At 49.0% G+C, this 22,665-nt stretch overlaps 1 protein-coding gene across 2 annotated transcripts in view; it reads right to left on the bottom strand.

Moving 5' to 3' along the window:
- Nucleotides 1-22,665, bottom strand: part of CREB1 (cAMP responsive element binding protein 1) — a 379,690-nt gene that overhangs the window by 165,163 nt on the left and 191,862 nt on the right. For both annotated transcript variants that reach the window (XM_069615589.1, XM_069615588.1), the window contains one exon: nucleotides 21,581-21,727. In XM_069615589.1, coding sequence (XP_069471690.1) covers nucleotides 21,581-21,727 — 147 coding nt within the window. The remainder of the gene's footprint in view (nucleotides 1-21,580; nucleotides 21,728-22,665) is intronic.

Raw genomic sequence — 22,665 nt, 5'->3', positions numbered from 1 at the left:
AGAAAGAGATGGGGAGGACCGAGAATAGCCGTTGGGCGAAGTTGGGGCATTTCTGAGGTCCAAAACGGGCACATTCAAGCTTCTCCCTGACCTTCGGGAGTGTTTTTGCAGAGTGGACCTTTTCTCTGCATGTCTCTCGGGAATGCCGGGTCTTCCTGCGCTACCGTATCGGAAGCTAAGAATTTAGTGGGAGTGCCTGCTACAGAACAAGATTTAAGACCACGCGCAGGCCACGGAAGTGACTGCGCAGAGGGCGCCGATATGCGAGGTTCGGAAAGCCTGGCCGAAGACTTCTACAGGCCTGCGGGCATGGAAACTTTCCTCGACGGGTCAGTCGGGGAACGTTTAGGGATTGTGTGCTTGGAAGCAGATGGTGCACGTGTCCCTGTCGCCTGGATATGACTTCCCCATGGCACTGCCAGTGGCATGCTTGTCGGGACGGGTCAATGGCCTCCGAATCGGAGCCACAGCTGGCGACAGATTCCTCATCTGAAGCGCCGGCGGGGGAGTGACTGTCGGCCTGCATCGCGTAGGCCACCCACCGTTTCATATGTCTGCCTTTCAGGGTCTTGGGACGAAAGCTTACAGGCTTTACACAAGCGCTTGTCGTGGTCACGAGGGAGACACCAATTAGATTGGCCATGGGTGTCCTTCCAAGAGAACTTGCTGTTGCAAGATGGGCACATTTTAAAAGGCACCCTCTCCATAGCAAAGGGAAGCGGCAGCCAGACCAAGAGAAAGGGCAGAGAAGGGGTAAAGGAAAGGCTTTCTTCAGAGAAGGCTAAACGAAACATGACCCCACTCTTTCTACTGTAAAGGGCAGGCCAGGGGCCAATGCCACGTGGTTAACAGTCGCTGATCAGCCCAGGAAGGAACATCAGCAGACAGGACCAAGCATCAAACAGCAGTCTAGTAGTCATTGAGGGCAATCGAACCGCTGAAAAAAGTGAATTAGCAATATAAACTCTTACGAGCTCCGCATTATGTGCGACCAACTAGGTGGGCAGAAAAAACAATCTGTGGGACTTCGAAGCAGGGACTTTTGGTACACTACACGTCACGTTATGGATAGTGTTACAGTCACGCCCATGTCGATGTCCCTTTTAAGAGTGAATTCTCAGAAATGTGCCAATTCCTCTATACCTTAGAGACCACCAGCACTTTTGCTGGATTCTAGGACCTTTTCATTTTAACCTGGAGAGAGCGAGACATTTTCCCACTCTCTCATGTATTTTACTGTGATGTTCCCTCTTTCTTTTTGGTTATGGAGTCTGACAAACTCCATAGGCATCATCTTTTTACATTGTGACACATAGCACCATCAGTGCAGTGACAAAAGGTTTAAATATCTTCTCTTGGATAAATTACTGTTTCCAAGGGCAGTGAAGTGAACTTTACTTACATTTGTAACTTTCTAGACCCACCACACACTATCTTACAATAGGGTGTTGGAGGGGTTACTTAGTATCTCCTTTGTCTAGTTTCTCATGTAACATTTTTAGGTTACCCTTTACTCAATGAATGGCTGGTGGCAGTGGTCCTTCTTGAGATTTACTCTGCGTGCCAAACCAGGTTTGGTCCCTTTGTTCGTTTTGTCTTTGGCGGGATTCACGAGTGAAGCCCGCCTCTGGCTCCAGGGTGTCTGGCGGTGGCAGGAAGCGAGGGAGGTACCCAAAACTCCCTGTGCTTAGTCTCCTAGGAGACAGGAACGCACTCTTAGGTGATTGGCCGGCAATTACAGCCACCCTGCTAGGTGACGGACAGCTAGGCTGGAACGAATGGGAGAAACCTGCATAAAAAGGCGAGGCCTTTTGACTTGGAAAGCAGAGTCGACCACTGGACGAAGGAATCCGAAGAACTTGGAAAAGACGCCGGCTGCAACTCCTGGACCGTTGGTTTGCCCGGTGAAGCCCTGCTGCTGTGCTGAAGCTCCTAATTCGCCCTTGACTAGAGAAGCCCTGCAAGGAGGACTTCTCCCCTTGAGTTGGTGGGACCAATCAACTCCAAAGTAAGCCACCTAGACATCCTCTTGAAGCTGGTTGAATTTCCACTGCAGTCGCTGCTGGAAACCGTAAAGCCAGGGAGAGGAACACCAGTTCGAGTGCGTTGCTTTTAAGTTAGCCAAGAGCTCCAGGAAGATTCTCCGGACTTCCAGGAAGCAGGACTGACCGAGCCTGAGCCACCTCAACAGAGTGCTGAACCCCAGATGCAAGGAAAGCCCATCTCAACAGCCAGTCTGCAGTGGTGCTATTTGCTGAGATGCGAGGAGCTGAAACCACAAAGTGCCACTGAATAGAAGTTGGTCCTTTTCTGTCGCTGACAGTCCCGTTGCAATACAGGAGTCCTCCAGACATCCTCCTTCTTGTCCCCACGACTGAGGCCCAGGAACACAGGACCTGCAGAGCTGCACGGGAACAGAAGCCAGCCAAAGCCCTTTTTCTTATAACCCCAGGTACTGTAAGGTCAAAGAGAACTCCCCTCTTGTTGTGTAACCTCACTTGTTCTCAGTGGGGACTTCTTTGTTGCTTCTGTAGCTCACTGGCAACGTGCTCGCCTTAGAAGCAAGACGACACGGAGCAATACAGGTTCGATCCCCGGGTCTGCACTTAGAAACCTCTGGGTATTAAGCGCGTTATAAATACTTAAATAATTTCTGTAGTGTTGCCAACAGCTTCTTTACCTCACAAGCATAATTAGCTTGTGGCTCTACTTTGATTTCTTCATTTCTACAAAGACTTCTAAAACCTTGTGCAAAACTTACCTACCTGCAACAATTGCTTCAGTTCACCTTGACTTTTGTCCAGTTGACTTTGGCCTGGCCTGGCTCCCTGAATAACTTCTTCCCTCTGACTCTTTGTTTAGCCCTCCTTCTATGAAGGTGTTAACTTGATTTGCATTGGGGGTTACCAAAAGTACTTACCTGCTTCAGAATATTTGTGAGATCACTTGTTTTATTCTAATAATCGATTTCTTTGACATACTCCACAGTGTCCTAACTATTGAAGTCACCCGAGGGTGTAGGAAGGGTCGGTGTGCCATCCCAAATGGGTGTTTACCGATTTAGGGAAACTCAGAGTGTGTATTTTGGAGTATATTTGTGTGTTAGTATTATATTGCCCCTTCTGAAGAAGGCTTACTCAAACTAACTGTTAAATTGATAATTGTTTAATCAAGAAACCTTGTGTGTAAGAGTTTATTGAATACTTGTCACTGTGAATCTCTGTAACTCCCCTACAGCTCACATTTACCCCTCTTGAGATAAGCCTGGCTGCTCAACACACTACCAACCTCTGTAGTACAGACGTATAAACAAAGGTTGGGTTCCTATTGCCAGGAGGTCAGGGTTGTTGTAGTGCACCCAAAGCATACAATCTTGCCTAACAGCTGGACTTTCCTCTGGATGAACAAAAGGATGGCCGTGTTGTTGCGGAGTGCCCAAGGCACAGGCCGTCTCCGTGTCGGCCTTGATGGCGTGGAGGGATTCATCGACGTTGTTCCCGGACAGGTTGTCTCCGTCGACCGGCATGTCCAGGACCCTCATCTGGACCTCTCGTCTGAAGTTGGTGGCCTTGAGCCAGCCACAATGGCAAAGACAAACCCTGTTGCTCACGATGTCCAATGCCACCGTGATTGCGTGGTCCAACACCACCTCGCCTTCCTGGAGGATCTCCAAAGCCTTGACCCATTTGTCATCGGGGAGGAAATCCAGGAGTGGAGCCATCTCCATTTTTTTCCCTTTGTTGTCCGGGGGTACGGATGAAGATGATGAACTCGACTTCTTCCCGGTGGCAGCTGAGACCTGCGAGTCCGGCGACGGCTGAGACCGGAGACACTTGGGCGCAGACTCTGGCACCCGGTACTTTCTCAAGCCGGTCTTTCTTAGCTGGAGCTGAAGCAGGATTCTTCAGTAACTCTAGTGCCTCATCCCAGACGTCATCCAGGAGCGGCACAGATAGGATAGTCTTCCTCTTCGCCTCTCGGCAATGGTATAGGAAGCCCTCTTTCTTCTTTTCCTCCGGGGTGAGTTGGACACACGGGCCATCATGGAATGAAAGGATCCCTCCTCATCCGGTGGGGAGGCTCTCGGTGGCGGTAATGCAGGGTCTTCCCAGTCCTGTGTCATCGTCCGTATCCGTCGTCGCCGTGTCCGTCTTCCTAGGGGTTGGGCGATAGCGACAGTTGAAAGAGGTGAAAGGCGTCTCCTCTTCGTCGCCGGTGGTGGCCCTGGTGTCAATGGGGTCACCGGCAGTGCCACTGGTGCTGGCGGGGTCGTCTGGAACCTCCTCTGAATCTCTGACACCAACATGTGAAGTGTGGAACAAGTTACTTACCTGTAACTGTTGTTCTCCAGCATGGGTCTGGCATGGATTCACATGCTCATGAATATTCCCCGTCGTCAGGCTGGGAATCCTCGGTAAAGAAAAAACCAGTATCAGTTTCGTTTCTGATCTGTCTTTCGTAGTAATAACCAATCACTGGTCTCTGCGTCATACTGACCACAGCCAATGACTGCCCTCTACCTAAGCACCGCCTCTGGCAGCCATCTTCAGATTTGGAAGCACGTGAAGTGGCAGTATGACCAAGTGAAGAGCCGCAGAGGGGTAGGCGGGAGGGTTCGCATGTGAATCCATGCCAGACCCATGCTGGAGAACAACAGTTACAGGTAAGTAACTTGTTCCTTCTCCAGCATGGGGTCTGGCATGGATTCACATGCTCATGAATAAAGAATACATAGCAGTATACACATGCACAACCACGGGAGGTGGCAAAGGCTCAACATTAAGCATAGCATCAAACTCAACATTAAGCATCTTACCTCCTCACCAGGCTCACCTCAGGCGAACAGGTTGCGCAGCACTGCTTGGCCGACCCTGGACTCCTCCCTGGAATCCCGATCGACGCAGTAGAACTTCGTGAAGGTGTGCGTCGACCTCCACGTAGCAGCCCTGCATATGTCCAGCAGGGGCACACCAGAAAGGAACGCCGTGGTAGCTGCGATCGCTCTGGTGGAATGGGCTCTCGGACGGCCGGGCAGAGGTCGGTTTGCCAACCGATGACAGTACATGATACAGCCGGAGAGCCATCTGGAAATGGAAGCCTTCGAGAGAGCCTTCCCCTGATTGACAGGTCCAAAGTTCACAAAGAGTTGTGACGTCTTCCGAAAACACTTCGTGCGGTCCACGTAGAACTTCAGCGCTCTAGCTACATCCAGCGAGTGCAAAGTCCTCTCAGCCGGCGACGAAGGCGACGGGAAGAATACAGGCAACACCAAGGGTTCGTTGAGATGGAAGTCCGACGGTACCTTGGGCATGAAGGAGGGGTGCGTCCTGAGCACTACCCTCGTGTCGTGGAAAGTCAAGTACGGGGCCTTGCAGGAAAGGGCCTGGATCTCTCCCACTCGTCGTGCGGAGGTGATGGCCACAAGAAAAGCAGTTTTCCACGATAGAAACTTCAACGGAGCCGAGTGCAGAGGCCCGAACGGAGGTCCCATGAGCTTGGTCAGCACCACGTTGAGCTCCCACGCCGGGGCCGGAGCCTTCACCGGCGGGAACGATCTGAACAGTCCCTTCATGAACTCTTTCACCAGGCGATGAGACCACAAGGACGTCCGCCCCGTGGTTCTGGTGTATCGGGAGATCGCAGCAAGATGAATCTTGATGGACGCGTGTGCCAGGCCAGCTTTGGCCAGCGTCAGCAGGTACGGCAGTACTTGGGGAGCCGTAATCCGTAGAGGGTTAATCTTCTGTGCGTGGCACCAGACAGAGAACCTCTTCCATTTGTGTCCGTAGCATTTAAGAGTCGAGGACGCCCTGGCCTTTGCAAGAACCTCTCTGCAGTCGGCCGGTATGTCGTATCCTCCAAACTCTAGCGCTGCAGGAGCCAGGCCTGCAAGTTCAGCGACTTCGGGTCGTGGTGGAGGATGGCGCCTCCTTCCCTGGAGAGTAGATCCGCGTCCGCCGGCAGCTTGATCGGCGGGGACGCTGACAAGTCCAGAAGGTCCGGGAACCATATCTGCCTCGGCCACGAGGGTGCGACGAGGATCATCCTGCACCGTGACCTCTTGAGCAGGTTGACTAGCCGGATTAGCAGAGGCAAGGGAGGGAACGCGTAGAGGAACAGGCCCTCCCAGGGGAACGAGAAAGCATCGCCCATGCTCCTCGTCTGGGGAAACCTGCTGGCGAACCTCCGGCACTTGGTGTTCGTCGCCGTCGCGAACAGGTCGATCTGGGGTGTGACCCACCGTCGGAAGAGGCGATCCACCAGATCCTGCCGTAGTTCCCACTCGTGGCACGAGCGCAGCTCCCTGCTGAGTGAGTCGGCGATGGTGTTTTTTATCCCAGGTCCGTGAGGAGTTGGACGGTCCTTGCCGTGTGAACCACGGCGAGCTCCCTCGTCTTGGCGCGGATGAGCCAGTCGTCCAGGTAGGGGTAGACGTGGATCCCCTCGCGGCGCAGCTGCGCCGCCACCGGTGCGAGGCACTTGGTGAATACCCTGGGTGCCGACCGTAGTCCGAAGGGGAGGGCTCTGAACTGGTAATGACGCCCTTGGACCACGAACCTGAGGAATTTTCGGTGCCCCTTTAGGATGGGAATGTGGAAGTAGGCATCCTCCAAATCCAACGACGATAGGAAATCCCCTTCCTCCAGCTGGCCCAGGACGTGCTGGAGGGTGACCATCCGGAACTTCTGCGCCTTGATGAACTTGTTCAGACGTCGGAGGTCTAGGATGGGGCGCCATCCTCCCGTCTTCTTCTTCACGAGGAAGTATCTCGAGTAAACTCCGGAGCCCCGAAGCCTCTTTGGGACGATTTCGATGGCGCCCTTCCTGAAACTCGAGCGCGTGGCCCCGGGCCAGGGCGTCCAGCACCCAACGGTCGGTGGAGATGGACTCCCACACGCTGACGAAGCCCGCCAGCCGGCCTCCCACCGGGGTGCTCCGGTGGGGGCCCGACCCCACAGCCGGTTCAATCCTGCTTGGACGCGGCCTTGCCGCCTTGACCTCCTGGGCGACGACGGCGGGGTCCGCTAGACTTGCCTCGTCCTCTGTAGGCCTCTTGCGACGACGAGCGGGCCGCTTGACGGTAGGAAGCGAAACCGCCGCCGGAACCTCTGGAGGCGCCCTTGCCTCCGCTGCTCCGAAAGGGCGTCCGACGTTGCTGCAGAACTCCGAGGGCCCGGGCCGTCTCAGTATCCGCCTTGATGGCCTGAAGGGAATCGTCCACTGTCTTCCCAAACAGGTTGTTCCCGTCGAAGGGCATGTCCAGGACTCTGGTCTGGACGTCCTGCCGGAAGTCCGTAGCTTTGAGCCATCCACGACGTCGAAGGCAAACGCCGTTGCCCAGCTGGCGGAACCCAGTGTCTGCGATGTCCGTCGCCACGGTGATGGCGTGGTCCGAGGCCACCTCACCTTCCTGCAGGATCTCCAGGGCCTCCGCCCTCTTGTCGTCCGGCAGAAAATCCAGCAGGGGAGCTATCTTGTACCAGAGCTCCCTGTCGTAGCGGGCCACGATAGCCAAGGCGTTGGCCGCTTTAATCGTCGTCGCTGCCGACGAGATGACTCTACGTCCCATTTATCCCTGCCAGATGAAACGGCACCAGAAAAATCCTTTGGGCGACGGCGCCTCCTTGGACAGCGCTGGGGACCTGGTTCCGCCCTGTTTCCTGATGTAAAACATGGTGGTGGTGTTGTCGGTGAAGATCCTCACCACCTTGCCCTTGAGGGACGGAAGGAAAGACCTGAGGGCCCAAAACACTGCACGGAGCTCCAGGACGTTGATATGCAGGGACTTCTCCGTCGGGAGCCAGAGTCCCTTTGCGTGCAGATTTTCGGTGTGCGCTCCCCACCCTTCCAGGGAGGAGGCATCCGTAGTCACAGTCTCCTGGTGGGCTGGGGTCTGGAAGTCCATGCCCGCCGTCAGATGCGCGCGGGTGCCCCACCACCGTATCGCTCGTCGGAAGTTCTCGTCGAGCTTGATCCTTTCCTCGAAGCTGCCCGTCGTCTGGATCCAAGCATCCAATTTCTTTCCCTCGCCGTCCGGCGGGGAAGTCGATGTGGAGGCCGCACCCCCCCCCCGCTTTCTTCCTGGCTGCCGCGGAGACGACGGAATCCGGGGTAGGCTGCGCCCGGAGGCACAGGAAGGCCGTGTCCGGGACCCGGTACTTTTTCTCGTACCGGTCTCTTCTAGCTGGCGTCGTGGAAGGGTTCTTGAGGAGGGAAAGGCCCTCATCCCAAATGTCGTCCAACAGAGGCACTGCGAGGACCGTCTTCCTCTTGGCCTCGCGCCGCTGATAAAGGAAGCCTTCCTTTTTCTTCTCCTCAGGGCAGAGTTGGAAAAGCTCGGAAGCCCTGGAGATCATGGAGTGGAAAGATCCGATCTCGTCGGGCGGAGAAGCCCTGGCGGGAGGCGACGACGGAATATCCTCGTCGTATGCCTCGTCGTCCGTACCCGTCGCTGCCGTGTCAGTCCCCGTATCATCCCCTCGGGTGGACGGGGAGGAGGGCTGGACGGGGCGCGACGGTTGAAAAGGAGGTGGTGGATGGATCCTTCTTTTCTTGGTAGGGGGAACACCAGAAGGTCCCGGTTCTGGATCCCCCGACAGGAGAGGTTCCTCCGTCGGTAACGGTAGTCTCGTCCTTATCTCGGAGCATAAGGACTGTATGGCCAACAAAATGGCCGCCGAGTTGTCTTGCGGCGCTGGCAGAGGGGAATCCGACGGGCGAGCAGGGGCCCCGTCGGTATCCTCGACGATGTCGTCGTCGTCGTCACCTGCGTCGGGGTCCATTCCGACGGGCTGGCCTTCTTCCACGCCTAGGCCGTGGCTTAAGACCTCGATCAGCTCCTCTTCTGAGGTTGAGGCCGAATCTACGACGACGCCCTGCCCCCCCTTCTTCTTCCCCACGGAGGGTTTCACGGGGGTCCTATCGATGGGCACAAAAGAAGACTCCCTCCGAGGAGGCAGGGAGATTCTGGGCACCGAGGTCGCCACCACTGGCGCAGCCTCCACAGGCTGAGCCAGGGCCGCCGCGTCCGTTTCGATAGAGGGCTTGGTCGGATGGATCAAGGCCTTCACCACCTTAGGTGCGCTCACCGCCTTATCCTTGAGGGAGGGGGCACTGCCACGCTCCTCCTCTGCCTTAGAGCTCGACCGGGGCCTCTCCAGGATTTTCGCCGGGTGCTCGGCCTTCCTCTTACCCGACCCAGAGCGTTGGCTCGTGGTTGATGGTGCCGGGGAGGGTGCGCCCTGCCTGGCGCCCGTAGAGCCCGACCGTTCGGCGCTCCCGGTGCCAGCGGACTCGCGGTGCTTAGCCTTATGTTGGGCCCCCGTCGCCGGGGCGCCCTCAAAGGTCTTAGAAGACCGCTCGGATTTCTTCTTCTTCTCGCCAGACGGGCTCTTACCCTCCAGCCAGTTGGCGAGACGTTGATGGCGGTCCTTCATGGTCCGTTCCGACATGTTGCCGCAAAACGCACAGTCCTTCTCCACGTGCGTCTTGTCCTCATGAAGGCAGTAAAGGCAGAAAGAGTGTTCGTCCTCCTTAAAGACGTTCTGCAGCTGGCATCCAGGGCAGACCCTGAACAGCTTTCCGGGCGTCGAGCTTCCCTTCTCCTGGGCCATCTCCGAGACCGGGCCTGAGAAGCTTCTGGAGTCCTCCGAAGTGTAGCTCGACGAAATCTTCACCCTTGAGGGGCGCAGACGAATCCGACACGGGTCCCCGTTGATCGGATGTAGGATCGGTGGAGCTTGAGGCTCTTTTGACCGAAAGAATCGAGTTTTTGTGAAAAAAGCGCGAAAAAATAGCACTAACGCTCGAGAGCAATAGCACGAGGATCCCAACACATGAACGTGCGGTAAAAATCTGAAGATGGCTGCCAGAGGCGGTGCTTAGGTAGAGGGCAGTCATTGGCTGTGGTCAGTATGACGCAGAGACCAGTGATTGGTTATTACTACGAAAGACAGATCAGAAACGAAACTGATACTGGTTTTTTCTTTACCGAGGATTCCCAGCCTGACGACGGGGAATATTCATGAGCATGTGAATCCATGCCAGACCCCATGCTGGAGAATGGGAGGATATGCTGCGACACATCATTGGGGGAACCTGGGGAGTAGGGTCACTGGGTCTAGCACGATGTGGTTGTCCCTGTCGGTATCGATGTGGTCATCGTAGTCGACCTTTCCTGTGTTCCCCTCGTCGCCATCATCGTGGATGGTGTGGACGGAAAGTCTCTCCTCCTCGTAGGATGAAGAAATGTCTGTGCCCTGGAGATCTTCTGCCCTCCCTTCCTTTGGGTCCTGAGGGGTCAGTCTCGGACTGAGGTCCGGCATCCTCTCCTCCGGGGTCTTCACTATCGGCTTGAACAAAGACACTCTCCTGGCCAGAGCGATATTCTGGTGGTCGCCGGGACACCATGGACAGAGTCGGCCCCTTTTGCCTTCGAAAGGGATGCCATAATCATCTTGATCGATGACTTGGCCTGGCATACCTGCGCCTTCACAGGCAGGTAGGCTATCTTGGCCTTCGCCTTCACGAGAAGCTCAGAGGCCTTGCCTGGCTTGGCCTTCTCTTTCATGGGCGGTTCGGACACCTTAATCTTTTCCAGGAGCTTCCCAGGGGTATCAGACTTCCTCTTGGATGAAGAGCTGGAGTGGTGGTTGGAGATAGAGGCAGATGGAAATGATGAACGTGCCCGGACCGTTGCAGGACCCGCGGTAGCAGTGACCCCGACGGAAGCGGACTTGTGGTGCTTGGCCTTGTGTTGGGCCCCCACAGATGGAGCGCCCTCAAAGGACTTAGAATCCCGCTCAGGTTGGCTGGATCCGGAAGAGGCATGCCCCTGAGAAGCACCCGGGGTCGAGGCCCTGGCTCAGAGCCACGTCGCTAACTGGTCGTGTCTATCCTTCATGGTGCGCCTGGTGAAACCACAGCAGATCTCACAGTCTTCTTTATGCGCCGGGTGTAGACAATGCAGGCACTGGGAATGCTTAGCATCCAAATAAACATTCCGCAGAACACAGCTAATGCACAGCTTGAAGAGGGTAGCTCTATCCTTCTCCTCTGACATGATCGGGCGCAGTGTAGGCCTGAAGACCTTCTGGAAGCTTCCAAGAAGAACACTCAATGATTTCTGCCCTTGAGGGTCAATGAAAGATGCTGAAAAACCGGTCTCTGTTAAATCGGAAGAATAAGCGATGGAGCACAAGGGCTCGACTGAACGAAAAATAGAAATCTATCACAAAAGCGAAAAAACGCAGAGAAGCTCTAAGAGAAATACGCGAGTACTCCCCAACACTTGAACTTGCGGAAAAAATCTGAAGATGACTGTCAGAGGATGGGCTTAGGTAGAGGGCAGTCATTAGCTGGGGCAGTATGACCCAGAGCTCAGGGATTGGTTTATAGGAGAAAGACAGTTCAGAAACTAAACTGAATCTGATTTTTCTTTTACTGAGGATGCCCAGCCTGAAAACGGGGAATATTCACGAGCATGTGAATCCATGCCAGACCCCATGCTGGAGAAATTGGAGGCTATCAAAGATCTGCATACAGATACGAGTGCAGATAAAGCTGGACCAAGGGGGGGTTGGGGGGTGGGACACAACTGTCTCGCTCAATACTAGCATCAAGAGGACTAAAACAGGGCTGTACCTTGGCCCCAGCCCTGGTTAATTTGGGTTCATCGGACCTCCCATCTGCCCCGAAAAAAAGAAGGAGTTTCCCACTGAATATTGATGGAGTCCCAAATGATCATCTATTGCATGCGGACGATTTAGTTTTGATCGACCAAACACCTGTGGGCCTGCAACGCCAATTAAATGCTTGAACCTCCCTGTACAGGAAAATGGCCTGACAGTTAATTTAAAGAAGACAAGGATTTTGACTATTCAATCAGCAAAAGGCAAGAAAACACACTAGATCGTACGGAACATAGAGAACGTAAGATTGGAGGAAGTGACATTTATATACCTGGGGGCCTGTATAAGAACGGCTTTGAGAGATGTACCCCCAAGTAAACATGCTGAAGACCAAAATAAAAACACTGGCAAAACAAGGAAGGTTGATACAAAAAATTAAAATAAAAGATTGGCACATTCATGAGCATACCCGCATTAACCTTCTATAAAATGAAAGTAGTACCTACAGTGACTTTTGGGGCTGGAGTCTGGGGCAATCCCCACAAAAACAGGTGACGCCCTGCAAGGCCTCTTTTGTAAAAAAAAAAGTGCTGAATCTTCAAAATTCTGTCTCTGCTTCAGTGCTAAAACAAGAGCTGGGCTTAACCTCCATGCACGCACAGACCATCTGGAAAAACTTGACCGTGTATCGGAATGGTATTGCGAGTGCTCCAATAAGAGGCTTTGGCATACTAAAAGAGGCAATCCAGGGTGGGCACGACGCAGATTTACAGGACTGGAGAGGAGCTTGCTCCGATGCATTGGGAAATCTAGCAATGACATAAAATCTGGTGACCAACCTTGTCTTGGTAAATATGAAGTTGTGGGGACCATATCAGATTTTAACCCAAGAAAAAGCAAGTTGAGCGAAAGCAGAGTATCTGGAAAAGTGTTTTAGTAGCTGGATTAGAATGAAACGTACGATTCAACCTGAATCTATATGCTATTTTGGACATTTTGGGCATAAGGGATAAAGACAGTGAAAGGTGTGTAAACTGCAGACAGTAAAGTAAAGAACAAGAATAAAACCCTCAAACATTTGGTACTGTTCTGTAAGGCTGTGACTTCATATAAAACTGATATTTTAGGAGCCTTCTTTGGAGAATTTGAAACACGTTGCCCTGATGAATGGTGGAACATCTTTATGCGAGGTCAAAAGATGACCTTAATTATTGCTCTGGTTACCTGGAGAAGGTTTTCAAGAACATTAACAAAATTGAGGTGGAACTTTCATGAGGTTATGGTTCGGTTTGAGATGGAAAATTAAACTCTGAAGTTCAGGTTAAAGACTTATGAAAAAGTTATAGTACCTTTTAATTTTAAAAAAACATTAATAGTTGCGACATTTTAGAATTGCTTGTGTGCCTTGTGTATATATAAAATAAAGATTTTTGATATAACTGAAGTGTTTCTTTGGATCTGTGCTTGTGCCGATTTCTTTGTACTGCTCTACAGCTCACATTCCTTCTTCCTAAAACAAGCCTGGCTGCTCGGAATTTCTACCACCTTGGGTAATACAGGCATATGTTAGAGGTTTTGGCCCTAAAACCAAGAGAAGTCTTATGAAGTCTAACCCCAGTTGTACTTTAGAAAAACGTACCCAACACTGGTGGCAGGCGGTGGGATTGGTGTAGATTGGATTTCATGGACTATTGGCAATACGTGTCTCCAAGGAAACGATCCACAAGGCTAGCTCTGCTAAGAAAAGTAAAGTAAACGTATAACTATTGAAATGGATAATTTTAGTGAACAGGCCCTTACAGGGAGGAATTATTTGACTCTCAAGACATTTTAATTTGTCTCTCTGGCCTATTCGCAAACCTGATGACTCCTGGAGAGTAGCTGTAGAGTTTGGAAGGTTGAACATGAAAGTGCCCACACTCTGCCGCAGTGCCTGATATTTCAACCTTTCTTAAAACAATGAGCCAAGAGGCACCAGCAGGGTTTCTAATAGGTCAGGCGCCTCCTCCAATGAGCTGATTGCATAATGGCGGTTTTGGAATTTTAACAACAGCTTACATGGGAAGCAACCTCAGTATCAGATTTTTCGGGACTGCAGCCACCTCGACACAACATGCAATTTCTGTCTGTTGGCAAGAGTTTGCAGAGAGAGGTCTTTAAAAAGCGAGAGTTTGGCCCCCGGAAATTCCACCGGCTCCTACCGCTGAATGGCCGCCATAATGGCCTTCTTCTGCTGAAAATAGTGCACCTTCGAGCAGATGTCGGGTACTAGATTGCAACGCTGCTAGGCGGTGGAGAAGACTCGATGTGTTCTGTCCAGAGTGATGTCCGCGGAATCCAGGAGGTCCAACAAGGCCCAGAACAGGCCCCGAACATAGTCAGTCAGCTCTTGATCTGGGGTTGTGGGCCCCGGCCACCCCCGCAGTCAGATGTTATTCCTGCGTGATCGATTTTCCAAATCCTCCTCCTTGACCCAAATCAGCACCAGCTGCCTCTCGATCCCCACCACTCTGTTCGCCAGTTCTGCACAGTCATGAGCCTGGTCGCATACCTTGGCTTCAATGTCGCTGACATGGGAGTACCAGCCACCAGTCGAGCCCAGGAGGGCCGATACCGCCATTTTGGTGAGGAGAGAAGCAGCAACCTCACGGGGCGGCTGAGCCACGTCGAGCCTCAGGGCATCAGGATCATGGAAAAGCAAAGGGCGAGCACCAACATATGCTGCATAGTCTGCAGCGGGTAAGTTGTTTCAAAAATCTTTAAGAAAAGGCAACATTAGGGGATATCTGTGTGCCTCAAGGCGGAGCCAACAGCAGGCACTTCATCAGTTGACGCCTGGCCACGCCAGCAATCCGTTTTGATTATAAAAAATAAAATTGCTGGTATACTTCCTAAATTAACCTAAAATGAGGCTGAGGTGAATATTAGGGGAGCTATTATTGTTTACGGGTGTTGGATTTGCGCTTTCATTGATTCATGACATTATATAAAAGTGTGCAACAGAAGAGTGCTGCCTAAGCAAGTTTTCAATAGCCTGTGCTTTAATTGGACAAGCTTTTGACACAACTTAACAGTGAAGGCATGATAGTAGCAAAGTTCTCTCCATTACCACACATTCCTTTTCCTCGGCACAGTCCCCTACTACCCACATCTCACTCCTCTTCGTCAGTCCCCCACTGCGCCCACATGACCCTTCGTTGTCACACGCTCCCACTAGCCCACCTCACTTCCTCATTACAGTACACCATTACAACCACCTCTCTTTGTCGCAGTAACCCGCTACCCAACATCACTCTTTCTCGTGTCAGTTCCCCGCTACCCAAATAGTAATCCATTTCTCTAACCCCACCATCCCTTTTCCTCCTCCAAGTACCCAATAGCAATCCATGTCATTGCCCCTACATTCCTCTTCCTCGTCTCAGTAGCCCAATAATAATCATGGCATTGCCCCCACAGCCCTCGTCCAAGCACTCCAATAGTAATCCATGTCATTAGTCCCACATCCCTCTACCACGTCCCAGTAACCCAATATTAATCTGTTGCATTACCCCCACCACTCTTCCTTGTCCCAGTACTCAATTGGTAAACTGTTACATTACTGCCACCTTCCTCTTCCCAGCTTCCTGTTAGTAATTTGTTACATTACCCCCAACTCCCTCTTTAATGTCCAAGCACCTGTAAGGGTGCAGAAGTAAGGCGCGGACACAATGCTCGTATAAAGACTTAATAATAAGTGGGTTGAAAAATGCCTCTCTCTCTAAAGCTAAGAAGAGGGGTTTCTCTGCCTCAACTAATGAGGTTGTCGGGAAGTATGAAACTAAAAAGTCCATCGCTGTCGTGTCCCAAAAACCTACTTCTGTCCCTAACACTAATAATCTAATATAACTGTGCAAGGATAATCTCTTCTCTAGTAGAAAAAAGTGAAGCCAAGCAATGTTCCAAAGAGGAATGCAAGGTTCCAATGCTACTCTTGTGATTCTTTCCCCTAGAGTCCTTTTGATAATAAATCCCTTATACAACTCAGAAGGAACAGTTTCTCAACTGAGTGAGAATGGTTACTGCGAGAGTGAAAGGTGGGTGACTCAGAAAGAGGTGGAGAGTGTTAGAACTGATTTTCTATACTCTGGCCTGGTGGACAGATGGCCAACCTATATTGTGACAGGAACAACTCTGGGGAGCTGTAGCCAAACCAGTTCGGGTAGCAGACAGTTGGTCTAGGCTAAGTTCTAGAGAGGTGGTGACCTTGTAAAGGGTCCACAATGAGGTCACACAATGGGAATCACAATTTACACTTAGATAGGATGTATATAAATAGTTATTTATTGGCCAAAACACACTATAAACAAATGACTACTAGCAAGTAGGGTTATCACATAACACTGAAAATAAATACATATATACGTTCACTTGTTATAGGGCATAATACATACCAGAAAGTCCTGCAAAGGAAAGGTTAGATTAGTATTATGCACTCAAGGTCCACAGAGATTGATCCCCAACTAAAATTGTCCAGCCCTAGGTTGTCTGGGGCCTTTTGCCCAATAGATCAGGTAAAGGTTCCATAGAAGCTCTGAAGCAAGAAAAAATGCAGGTAGTGTCTCTGGGGTCCAGTGAAGTGTTCTTAGGGTTAGGGTATAAGTAAAGCTAACTACCAAAAGTAGCCCCAACTTTCAGAGGTCTTGTTAGAATAAATGTTTATTATAAGCCCATTGATTTAAAATGGGAGTATAGCGGAAGGTAAGAAGCTCTGTAACATTACCACCCCCCCCCGTTCTCCGATTGTTCCCCAGATTTGCCAGGACAAAAGAAGAGGGTGCGAGGTTGCTTTTCCTGCCAAAAGTCGCTGTCCTCGATTCACAGGGCTTGCAGGTTCTAACTGATCTCTGGTTGGTGTCTTTCACTGTTGCAAGGACTCTTGGTGGAAGATTGCAGCAAAACACTTTGCAGGACCCCTCTCAGGACTGGACTCGGGCCGGGTATGCGATTTCAGACACTGGTCACTGCAGCAAGGCGACGGAAAGGGACCCCGCAGCCGTTGTTGGACTTTCCCTCCTATCTCAGGTCCCCTCGATGCTAGGATGCTGAGATTCCATAGAGGTCTGTCTCGTAGGTTCAGCTGAGGATCCCCAAGTTCCAGCTCGAAACTCGTAACGGTGACGCTGGCAGCATGGTAGCCCAAAATCAAAGCTGATCAGCCACAGGACAGTTCTGGGGCACTGTCGAAGGCTTTCTTTGGCAGGGCACTGAGCACACGTCAGGAATAGATGTTCTCTCCACTCCAAATGCCACAGCTCCTTCACAGGACTGCTAAAGATCACGAGCAAGGCAGAGCTCCTCAAGGACAGCAGCAGAAGTTGGTTGCCAGGCCTCCTTCAGTCAGGTCACATGGTTCTTCGTGGGTCTTGCAGCTGGATAGGATTCTTGGCTGCTTCCGTTTTCGACAGGATCTCTGGAGAATGGGTGCAGGGATCCACTTCTTATCCTAAAAGCCAGGTAAGAGTCGAACCTCCCACTAGTCAATAGCAGGACTAGCCCACACACACCCCAGCAGTGGTCCAATAAGGACCACTGGCGGGAACATTCATGCATACCACTCAGACACACTGAAGCTAGTTTGGGGATTGGGAGCAGACAGTCCCAGCCCACATTCTGCCGGCAAACACACAGAGCCCTCCAGCAGCCCACCAAAAGCTTCTGTTTCCCCAGGCACTGGAAATCTTTATAAGGATTTTCCTGGCCTCTCAGAGAACAAGATGGCAAAAGGACAAGCAAAACATCTTGTGGCACTGACCAGTAGCCACAGTTAGTAGCCAAACGTGGTAAACACTAAGGCTAAAATGAAAAATCCCCAAAAGTGGGAAAAGGTCACTGCTGCCACCAGCTTATCCATTTAGCACACCTAGTGTAACCAGAAATCCTCTGAGTGTTAGTCTAGGGCAAAACAAAAAGTGTACCCCATTGTACTGCAGTGTAAGCTGCTTTGCATAAATTACCACAAGTGATACAAAAGCAACCAAAAGTAGTAACACGACTAAGGGAAACAAGGTCTTCCAGTACTGACAGCCTGAAGGACATGTCAGTTTAACCATGACATATGAGCAAAAACCAGTGCAGTGAAGTTTGGCCTGGGCAGACAAAATTGAAGGCCTTATCTGGCGAAAATGCTTGGGCCATGGTAATTATACGCAGATTGAGGCGATCAGACTTGGGCCTAATATCACTCTCTACACTGATCAAAATCAATCGAGCTAAGCTGTATATAAAGATAAGATATGCAAGATCGAACACCCTCCTGTCTAGTTTTCGCTCAGCATTAGAAGGTGGAATGGGGCTAACAATTAACAGATTCAAGGCTAATAATTAACAGTTTTTTGAGAGTCTGTGCTGGACGCCGAGATGGGAATACGGAGAGGGTGCTTTGGTCTGTGCAGAAAAATTTGACTGGGTTTAAAGTCATGAAAAATGTGCTATTCTGAAATCTTTGCATACCTTTTCTCAAATGTTTTTCAGCTATAAAGAACCTCAGATGTACCTAAAACTTCTGCCCTCACCAAAAACATGCCGTATATTTATGAACATTCGATTAAATAGTTTGAATGTTTTAGAAATTCGAGGGGCTTGGCAGAGGCGTTGCTAGAGGGGGAGGCTTACGGGGTTATAGCCCCGGGTCTTTTGGTTGTATCCCTGGATAGAATCTCAGGGTCTACAACAAAAAGACTAGCTAGTCCCGAGTCCCGACAATCCCGACAGTGTAACCCCAGATCTTTTCCAGACCTAGCAACACCCCTGGGGCTTGGTCTGGCATACCTTTAAATGAACGATCCTGTAGAATATGAAATGATAAAAAAGAAGCAGAATCTGCAAGACCCATTCTAACTAATTGCCCAGGAATGAGATCGGCATATGAGTGGTACCTCTCCGAATATGTTAATGATATTGAATATGTTAAAAGTGAGGCCTTCTGGTTAAGATGTATGTCGGGGCAGAGTAAGACTCTAATCATAGCCATCACGCAAATCTGTAAATGTGCTGATAAGCTCTTAAGAGAGTTCGAGGAAGATGTAAAACTGCTGGAATAACTCTTGAATTAACCTATATGTAACAACGTCTGTTCAACATCTTTTTGGCATTGATTTTGCTCCTTAAACCCTCTGAAACTATATATTTCCCTTTCAATATGCTTGTTCTGATAAATGATTTTGTAGTTGACCAAGGATTTTAGTTGCTTTTTTTGATTTTCCTTCTTTTTAATTATCTATTTCATATTTTCTCCTTTAGTTTGGTAATTGGGATGATGTTAATATGATTTATTTCTTTTATGTAAAATTGCATATGAATGTGATGTATGAGTCTAGATATGTCATTATGAAAAATAATATGTAAACGTTTTGTTATAACTGTATACATAAATAAATATTTTAAAAAAGTAGTGACGCTTAAGGCTTCACTGCAGAAAGTACAGGCCAGATTAAAAAATAAAAGGAAACACTTTGGGGGTTCCATAAAGATGGAAGGAAAGGTGCCGTTAAGAGTAACTGAGAATGGAGATTAATGCGAGTGGAGAGTAGTGGGGTGTAGAGTAGATAGTGGAAAGTACAGACGAGAGTCAGGGAGAAGTGATGGAGTGGAAGGAGAAGAGGGGAGAGAGTAGGAAAAAGGGAATGGAAGGAAAGAACATCAGTGTAAGGAGTATGAGAGAGTGAGGGTTAAGAGCAAGTGAGACCTGGGTCGTTGGAAGGCACACTTTCCCATTTCAGAAATGGTAGTATTTCTTGTGGTATACCAGGCTAGGATTCACCTAGAAGGTGCCCAGGAAGTAAGATAGATAAGGCTGTTTCCTTTAAGCCCAGTTCCCTATTCAGTAAAAGTTTAGTTTGAAGGCGTTAACGATCACTAGTGATCACCTTGGGGATTAGGAAGTCTGGGCAAAGGTGAGGTAAAACCATGGGGAGACTAGAGAGAGGGATGGCTCTTAGTTGGACCTCCTTGAAATTCTTAATAGAAACCCTTGAACCATCTTTGCGAGTTGGTGTGTTCTTGAGGTCCTCTGTGACAATGGTCAGCATTGCTGTACGTTCTGCTCATGGGCTTGCAAGCAGCATATACACTTCTTAAAAGCCTGTGAAGAGAGAATAGACTTTGTAACTGCACCACGCATCGATTCTAGATCGAAACAAAGTATAAACTGTTTGAAAATGGACCTTCATGCCTCGTGATTTTACTGTCCGTTTTGTCATTTAATACTTTTTTATCCATCGCAGGGCTGGATGCTCATTTCTGGACTGAGTGTATGAAAACATTTGCATGTGACCTGCAAAATGCCTGTACACCGAATGCGTCACATTGGAAGAAGTACACACATCCAGCACATGATACAGACTCTGGTTTCCCTATGGCAGCAGTCCCTTGTAATTGGGCTGACATGTGTATTGATTTGAGACTGCTTCTTAGATCTTACAGTCCAAAATCGTGTTCTAGTCGTTATTCACAATGGGGTCATTCAGGTTTGACAAACGTTCCTCCCGCTGATCAGTTTCCTGAAAAAGATGCTTCAATTCGATGATCTTCTCCTGCCAAAGGCCTTCTGTGTTCTACTAATCATGTTTGTTTATGGGAATAAGCTCTTGCAAATATTCTAGGTACATAAAACAACATTACTATAAATCAGGTTTCCTTGTCTTTTGATAAAGGACTTTCTTTCACTAAATCTTGTTATGCCACTTAGCACTGCACTTCATTTATATGTGGAGTCTCCTGGAAGCTATTACTTGCATTAGAAGAACAGTGAATATATTACACATATAATAATTACACAGGGTGGTCTCTGTGCTCCTCGCTCACCAATTCTATTTGGGTAGTTCGGGGCTTCTATAATCCATGGGACCCCGCTGATGTTTGTTAACTTTTTAAGGTGCATTGCATATTACTTATCAGTTAAATGTTTGATTGAGAAAGAAAACAATCTGTGAAGGAGAGACTAGCAATGATGAAGACAACCAAAGAAATATTCGATAATGAACATTTTGTGGAATTGATAATACAAATCATTTAAAAACCATGAGACTAGTGTGCTACAGTTTCAAAGGAGGGGTCTGTGGAGGATAAATACAAATATACACTGATGAATACTTAAAAAAGGTTGGTGGGAAATGTAATTGCAAGTAAACTTAAATGTCAGGGAAAAGAGCATACTGATTCAAATAGGCTACGCCTTCATATTTAACATTAGGTCTAATATAGCAGAGGAAAGGAATCCACTTTGAAAGTTGTGCCTAAGTGGAGGGAGAAGAGAAACTTGGCAACTAACAATGTATTTACTGACATTTGTCTTCTGTTTCTTAGACAATTATTTAGAAATATGCTTATGTTGCCAAAAGTATATCAAATAAAGTTAAGTCAAAAGAATGTTGTTAGAAGAGTAAACAGTTTAATTGTATTAAAAGTTTTCATCTGCACTGGTTATCTCCTGAAGACTGAAAAATGACCTTGTGTGTCTGCCTGGCTTTTACAGAGTGAACCATTGTGTTAACATTGGAAGACTGAAAGCTTCCCTACTTAGGTCATGAAATCTTCGACTTGTTCTAGTGAAGTTAATATACTGAAATGGTATGAGGACCATAAAGGGGCCAGCTAACAGAGCCTTTACGCAAGGGGACTGTATGCTGTTCTTGTCTGTGTTCAAGCTGCATTGCTGCCATTAGAGATTTGATGAAACAACCTCATCCAAGAATTTAGACCTGCATCTGTTTGCCGCAACAGCCTTAGCTGTGGAACATTCTTGATGGGTGGATAATATCCAGAAACTATGTCACCATATCACTTAGGTGTGGCATAATACTCTTACATTTTTCTTAGAGAGAACGAGTTTATAAGTATCAGCGCCAGCTCTATGGACATCAACAATACCACAATAAGGAAAATGTTTAAGAAACATAACTTAAAATGCTTACTTGGACAGTTTGGACCTGTGGCGACTGTATAACGGATGGCTGGGCAGCTTGAATAACTCCATGAACCTGAACTGTCTGCCCATTAGGAAGCTGAACTAAAGTCACAGTAGGAGCTGAAGAAGTTGCATGAGCTGCCGCCATGGATACCTAATGGAAAAAAGAGAAGGGGAACTTAAATTACAGAAATGCAAGCAGCAGTCTTTACTCAATTAGAGGAACACGCTCACCATTAAAATTAAAAAATTAATCCGATCTCTTTTCACTTGGAAAAAGTTCATTTTAGTAAAAAAAATTAGAAAAACCGTAAATGGGAAAGTAAACCGAAAGTCCTAGGATGATTTCAATATCAAGAGAAAATATTCACCAGGTATCACATTAGTAGCAATATTTACCCAAGAAAATTATACTTGGTTCTTTATGACTCCGTTAACTGAGTGGATTGAAGCATTGCAAAAGTTTCTCATCTTTTTTTATATGGCAGCCTGCAGAGAGTGGTTTAGAAATGACAAGTGGAAGAGACGGAAATTAAATGTTGCTCACCATAGTGACTACAGAACCTCTAGTCCATGGTCCCCTTTCCTCCATACTTAAGGATAATTGCATACTAAAAGGACCGGAGCATCAGAAAAGCATTTATGAACGAAAAAACGGCAAGGTGCCGGTATGCATGGCCCCAACTTGCATGGGATCCTCCTTTAGACATGCACAAGTCTCAACTGCCAATCATTTTCGTTGCATAAGTACGGTATTCTGCTACTTGAGGGGGCTTGTGTGTGGGCTTTATGGATGAAAAGGGCCTATGGACTAGAAGTACAGTAATCACTATGGTGAGAAATATTATCTTATTTCTTGTCCCTCTTTCACCATAGTTAGAAGTGATTACAAAGCAAACAGAACTCAGGGTAGGTGTCATTAAGTACTCTATTGGTATGTATTAAACTCACACACCTCTAAATATAGTCTTCAGCCGAAGAGTTTACTAATGAAGAGCCTACCAAACAAGGCATCTGATTTTGAGCTGGCATCCAAAGAGTTGTAACTATATGCAGGTTGGCCCACATTGCAGCTCTGCAGAGAACCTCTAG

Source organism: Ambystoma mexicanum, chromosome 9 (genome assembly GCF_040938575.1).
Source record: "Ambystoma mexicanum isolate Mex_15411 chromosome 9, UKY_AmexF1_1, whole genome shotgun sequence".
In the NCBI taxonomy this organism is placed as follows: Eukaryota; Metazoa; Chordata; class Amphibia; order Caudata; family Ambystomatidae; genus Ambystoma; species Ambystoma mexicanum.
The sequence above is the reverse complement of the archived record's forward strand: the minus strand, read 5'-3'. Positions and strand labels throughout refer to the sequence as shown.